Source organism: Centroberyx gerrardi, chromosome 3 (assembly GCF_048128805.1).
Source record: "Centroberyx gerrardi isolate f3 chromosome 3, fCenGer3.hap1.cur.20231027, whole genome shotgun sequence".
Classification (NCBI taxonomy): domain Eukaryota; kingdom Metazoa; phylum Chordata; class Actinopteri; order Beryciformes; family Berycidae; genus Centroberyx; species Centroberyx gerrardi.
The window spans coordinates 7,660,257-7,667,114 of record NC_135999.1 but is presented as its reverse complement, the minus strand read 5'-3'; the positions used below and the strand labels follow the sequence as shown (position 1 = coordinate 7,667,114).

Below are 6,858 nucleotides of genomic sequence, written 5' to 3'. Positions count from 1 at the left end.
GAGATTATTGTTAGGTGTGATGTGAAGCCTGACGGGGCTTATTACTTTCATAAAATGACAATAACATACCATTGTGATAATAAATAACACAAATGTTCAGCAAATCTTTTATTTTTAATCAATAATAAATAATGAATAACTAAATGTAATTCTTCCACCAAACAATATAGTTCTAGAACTGGTATGAGTGACACAGTAATATTTAAATTTAACTGTTATTTGGGCATATAAAGTTATATAAATAAAGTTTACTTATTTACTTACTCAACCCGTCAACAATGAGAACTGGAACTATCCATTTTATAAATGTGTATTATCTTACAGTTTGTCTATGCTACATCACCTCATCACCCATACATGTTTACATGCATTCCACAGCCACAAACATACATGCTCACATGGAGCGCTTTACATGGCGAGCTACACATACTGTATATTTCCATCCAGCCTCTGAGAAACTCCCACCTGCCAGCCAGTGCTTTCCCTGTTCCGGCGGTTGTATCCGCTTGGCAACGCAACACCACTAATTACACCGATCCCAGTCTGGGCCTTGAAATTCCCTTCTCTTCTGAAGGAATTTTTTTTTGGGATAAGCCCGATATTTTTCACTCTTGATGTCTGCAGCCCATCTGTTGTCCTTATATAGCGCTTTTATGGCCCTTATTGCTCCATTTCCTCTCTTGTAGCCCTCGTTTAGAGCGCTATATGTCTTAAAGTCAAATCTCATTAACTTTGTTTTGGAGTTATTGGCCTACAACTTTCAAATGTGTGTGATTGCTACCTCTGTAGTTAACTTACATACTGCATAGGGGTTGCTTAGGGTTAGTTTTTCCTATAATGATTGTAATCTTTTACTTATTTACACACTTTTCTATCCAAATGTAGGTGAAAATCTATTACCAACTGCTGCATCTTGTGCCCTCAGCCCGGCTCAGTCCGTGCCCGTCTCTCCCCTCTCTGCTCTCTGTCACTCTCTCTGCTCTGCGGTTGGTCTGTTGTGGGTCTGATGATAGCATCAGTGCACAGACTAACAAACTCCGCCAGGATCACAGCGACTCGTGGCCAGTGACCTGCGGTCGGCCGTCCGGACCGCAGACAGGCTCACACTCACAAACAGACAAAACACAACATACACAGGGACATAAGTGAGGGCACAGTCACACACACGCACATATGCAAACATGCACTTTGCATAGCAAAGAAATTGCATTTCCTTTGTGTTGGAAAAAATGTAAGACAAACACAGACAGTCCAACACAAAGCTATTCTCTTTCTCAGAAATAATTCACACAAAAAGCCAAAAAGTCTTTTCCATTTATTTAGTCAATATATATTAATTCATTCACATTCGAACAATTAGAGCTCTGTTTTGGCTTCTGCTCCTGCCTCCTTCACCCCCTGAAAAAAGAAAAAGGAAGTGATATGTGAAGTAAAGCAGATATGGTAGAGGTTCGAATGAACAATGCCTTAATTTCTGCTTTTGTTTTTGTATCAGAATCTGTCCTGGAGCTGTGTACATTCATCTACCTGCAGGCTGGTCACAATGGTTATAGTTTAAGGGTTTGTTTGTTTGTTTGTTCATTTTCCATTTTCACAGACGTGGATTAAGCCTAGTGCAAGACTGAAACCTCTTTCAGTGGAAAACCTGAAGAAAGAAAAGTCTTCGTTTCAGATTTGGATTTATCCATGTCTAGAACAATCTCCTAACATGAAGTTGTTTTATTTCTTTTCGTATTTATTTGCTGGATTTATTCTTGCTTCATGTCAGACTACTGTCTACAGAAGTTTGGTATTATTTCATTTTAGAATCATTTTCATGGCATTTTGCTTTTTTCAATAGTCTACAAAGGAGAGACACAGGAAAAAATACACAGGATTGATACCCACATATGCACCTGGCACATGCTATCCAGAGAATATAAAACAGTTAATTACAGGCAGAGCCATTCATTTTCAGGCACTGCTCCTCTTGAAAGCTTGCACAAAATATGTGGGAAACTGTGCTCACACAGTAACCTGAGGCGTACGTCCATAGAGGGAGAGAAAACAGCCCCAGGTAAACTTTCAAGCTTATAAAATGGTTTTGGTAACAGTGCATTGGTCATCTTGACTGTTGGTTATTGTAGGGAAGCTGTGATATGAAAAAAAAACAAAAAAAACATTGTATAACTGGAGAGAGCAGCTGACGGTGAGCCTGGAATAAAGGATGCATTTTAAAGAAGTATGGAAATATCTATCCTGTTGTTATGAAATCCTTTTCCGAGGGACATCAAGGAATTTGCCGATCTAATTGTTTCCATATAATTTGATCTCAGTCTTTCAGTGATACTGTTTTAGTGTTACTCCTGACACTACCGCTGGTCCCTCTGTCTCCTTGTAGGTCCTCTCCCTATGACACCCAGTGGGTGCTTTGCTTGATGTGGTAAGGCAAGTGGAGTGAGGTTTCCTGTCTTTGTGTGGCACATGTACTTTGCAGTGAAGGGTTGTAGTGGTGAGTTAATCTCTAACTGGCATTTCTGTCTGTCCTTCAGCCTCTCTCCCACCAAGCAGGACCAGCGGAGCAGATTGTTCTTTTCTTTTCATTCCTTTTTCGCTCTATTGTTTTTCAATCCGTAAAACTCCTTGTAACAACACCTGAGCTGCCAACAGACTGCTGGATTCATTTGATAGTGAATGTACCTGCTATGAGAGAGTAAACAAGATTCAAATCTACAACAATGAGTTTCAGACCACTTTCAGCACACAGAAGTTTTACCTGGACTAATCACATTGATAGAAAAACATCCAACCAGCAGTGTCTGCCTACTGCCTGCTCACCTTCAGATCCCCTCGTAAGAAGGACTGGCAGAATTCCCGCACACGCTCAGTAGAGATCTCCCCCTCGGGCAGGAGCCACTTCATGTCGGAGGCTCCGTCGTAGAGGCCGACCCGTGGGAGGTCCCGCGACTTGAGGCCGAAGTACTCCAGTGAGCGGGAGTTGGACTTCAGCGCCCCGTTTACCAGTACAAACAGGAACTGGAACAGAGACTCAACACTCAGTTCATCTGACTTCATGACTCCATTCGGCCTACAAAGGATTCAATGAACTAACCGCAGCAAATAGAATATTTAACCTCTGTGAAATAAAAAAAAAAATCAAGAATGGGAATGTAGGACTTCATGACCCCTCATTTAGTTGATTTACCCAACCAGAACTGTGTGACACAAACCAAACAAACCAAATTAAAGCAGTTGCCTTGTAGGTGAATCAGGTTCTTCACTATTCTCACCTTGCCTGTGAACTCTGGAGCCAGAGCTCCCAGTCGGGCCGTGAGCTCGGCGTAGTCCTTACTCCCCCTGTTGGCAAACAGCAGGAGGTGTGACTTCACTTCTGAATTGAACAGGCCCACTGCTGTCTGCGGAGGGAGAGAGAGAGGAAAGACAGAGGGTAAAAGATGGGAGAAGTGAGGCGTTGTGGCTTGAATGAGAGACGGAAAGAAATAGAGTGTGAGAGAGAGACAGACAGACGGAGGTGAGGAGTTTGTGCCGGTGATGAAGACGTACCACTTGGTTGTATTCTGTGATGTAGCGGAGCTCGTTGATGGTGATGAAGTTTACAAGACCTTCGGCTTCCACCTTCTTGGCCTCAGAGAGGAGAAGGTTCTCCTGGTGGTTATCTGCCTGGACACACACATCATCATCATCATAAAACTCTTTGCAAAACCTGCCTGATTTATAGAAATGGCCTGCAGCAGATTGCGTGGTGATGTGGAATACCTTTCTGAAAATGGCGATGGTGTCTGAGGTGATGCTGAGGTCAGCCCACACTTCCTTCTCAGCGCACATAGCTGCAGGCACAGTCTCTACCCGCTTAGCAGCAGCCACAAGTTCCTTATAGCCATGACTCTCCTCTCCCTGAGACACAGAGAGGGAGAGAGAGGGAGAGAGAGAGAGAGAGGGGGAGAAGGAGAGAGAGAGAGAGATGGAGAAATAAGGGAACAAGGAAAGGAGAAGAGAATGACTCAAAGGAGGGTGAATCATACGGTCTATTTTTGAGGTTTAGATGAAAACACACTGCAGCATGTGCTCTGGAAATCCGCTTTATCATCTTACAGCCTATAATATGCGTTCGTTCCCAGTGACTCACTGGAACAATATTTTGGTCGCTTATTGCCCTCAGCATCACGGTTCAGCTATTTGTTATCCTCATATGCTCTCTCTGCTCTCATCTCCTTCTCTCTCTCCTCTCTCTCTCTCCTCTCATGAACCTCTCCCTGTGTTTACACTTGTTTACAAGAGCGTCAATCGAGCCAATCCCACAAACTCTCAGATGCGTCTGAGTTTCCTGCGCAACGGCCCGCCGCCTTCCCCCGCACACGGAGTTTGGCCAAAGGGCTCGGCGATGTGGGACAGCCATCCACCCGCTCTCTCCCTGTGTACACAGCACCAGAGGACAGGAAGGCACTCGCGATGCCAAAGGTGTGGCCACAGGAAATATATCCTTCCCCCTCTAAATCTATTCGTGACAGCATCACCAAGTCTAGTCTCGCCAAGTGAAAAGGGTGCAAAGGAATGCTGCATTTTTTTTTTTTTTTTGAGACCTTTACAGCTTCACTCTTGCCTAATTTGCCCTGGTCGTGTCTGGTTTGCCACATAGGCATGTTAGCGTAATACACTGAACCCCTGACACAGTCCCTGTGGGTTTCTTCTTAACTTGTCTCAAAGCTTACTTGAACCCATTGCACATGCACTGCAAAAATCTTACTATCTTAACAAGTCATTTAGTCTATTATTGAGACCTAAAATCATAATTTTCTTAAAACAAGTGAATGGGGGTTGGATAATTTCACTTGTTTCCAATGCAAATCAATGCGTTTTGTAGAATCAAGTGTCATTTTCTTGATAGTAGTGCAGTGATTTGCCTTAATCTGACTTCTTTCAAGATACTGACACTCATTTCTAGAAAATTCCTAAAACTGCATTGGAAGCAAGTGGAGTTATCTCACCTGAATTTTTCTCGTTTGAAGAAAAATAAGATTTGAAGGCTGAATATGAGACCAAATGACTTGTTAAGCTGGAGGTTTTTTTTGCAGTGTGGCTCTGACTTTTTCTCTCTCCCTCGCTCATTCCTTGTCATCGCGTTCATTTTCCCGGCTGACCTCGAAGAACCCGATCACCACCACTTCAGCAGAGTCGATGAAGGCCTCGGCAGCTTTGGTGTCGGTCAGCCTGGGGAGGGCACCGTCTGATAGAGACATGGAGATACAGTCAGCACAGTTCTGCATGCTCTGGACATTACAGGCACAGTCATATTTTCACGGAGACGGCACACAAGACAGTCATTAAAACACGGTGCACATTAAAAATCGTATGAACAAGTTTGACCATAGCTATAGAGCATAGAGAAGGGCTGCAGATGTAGACTACCAGAGGTCAACGTGTATTTAACTCAGAAGACAAACCATATGCAGCAGGCGGTCTCACCTTTCTCACTGGCGATGGCAGAAGAGACCAGGAGGGACAAGAACAGAGAGATCAGCATGTTTGGCGAATTCGACTGACAGGCAGACAGGTAAACAAAGGCGAGCCGAGGAATGCCCACAAGACTTGGTAGCTGTTTGACTCTGTACAAGGAGTCGTGTCCCTCTGTTCTGTCTCGGCCCCTCAATGGCCGCCGCACGGCACATGGCAGCGGTTCGCCGAAACTTCTCTAGATTGTGATTGGAGGCTTCATGGGAACCAGCCAGGTGTTCTTGATAAGGCGGGGTGCTGGGATGTTGGGCTACGTGTCACTGTGTTCGCTCAGGGTGACAGTGGACAGGCATGTGTGTGTGTGTGTGTGTGTGTGTGTGTGTGTGTGTGCCTGCCCTATGGGACCCTTTGAATGCGATCTGAGGTCTAGACAGTCAAGAAATGATGCAATGAATTTCCTTGACCTTTGTTTCTGTGCCTCCTCTGTCCACACAACATCCCACACCTTCGTGACTCATGGTGTCTTTCAACATCGACACGTCTCGTCAATGGTTATTTTAAAGAATCCTCTTAACAATTTTGGACTCAATGTCTTGTAATGCAATATGTTACATAAATGTGTTGTGGGTTGGAGGCTTGCGTGTCTGCAACCTACTGAAATAGCAGGTTGGTCAAGACTCTCCTTGATCCCCAGGCAGGCTGGATATATCTGGTGAGGAAACTTGTGTGAGCAAGTGATGGGACCAGAGATTAACTGGGATGTAGTTCTGCTAATTCACCACATGAGGGACACAACTCCGCATCAAATCCAACCCTCCGTTCTGTGTCATGCAGACGCTCAGTTAAATAGATTTTGCATTAGAGTAGGAAAAATGTTTGCCGTGTATTAGGAGAATCATTGGAATCACTTTTTTTTCTGTGCAAAACTATTAAGGTTGTTTTACAGGCCAGATCACAGGTATTTCTTTGCTAAACTGAATGAGTGTAAACCGGATTACCGGATGCATTCTTAGTAAACTTCCCCTTGATAAAGTAAAACCAAACTATTTCATGAGAACAAGATTTAACTAAATCAACTGAATTCATTACAATTAAAGTTCAGAGTGCAAAATTACCTCTTACAATTTAGTGTTCATTAAAGACTGATGAAGACTGCAACTCTGAACAGTTACAATAATGCATTAATACTACATTTGTAAAATTCACACAGCACTGTAGAGTTAACCCAATGTCAGAAATGAGAGCATCTGATGTGAAATGATATTGATAGATGGAAAAGCTGATGATCCAGCCTCTATGACCTGAATGGGTCTCTGTCTTGTTGTTTACAGATACACTTGTCAGCAGCTTATCATGACACTAGTTCCCATGTTGAAATAGCTTGTTTGGCACAGTAAGGTGCGTCAC

At 43.6% G+C, this 6,858-nt stretch overlaps 1 protein-coding gene across 1 annotated transcript; it reads right to left on the bottom strand.

The window, feature by feature from the left end:
- Positions 1 to 1,356: 1,356 nt before the first annotated feature.
- erp27 (endoplasmic reticulum protein 27) lies at positions 1,357 to 5,521 on the bottom strand. The gene is made up of 7 exons (XM_071901857.2): positions 5,464 to 5,521; positions 5,139 to 5,224; positions 3,757 to 3,894; positions 3,544 to 3,660; positions 3,270 to 3,395; positions 2,818 to 3,015; positions 1,357 to 1,398 (listed from the first exon to the last, which is right to left on the bottom strand). The coding sequence occupies exons 1-7, from the start codon at positions 5,519 to 5,521 to the stop codon at positions 1,357 to 1,359; spliced, it is 765 nt and encodes a 254-aa protein (XP_071757958.1).
- Positions 5,522 to 6,858: the final 1,337 nt, after the last annotated feature.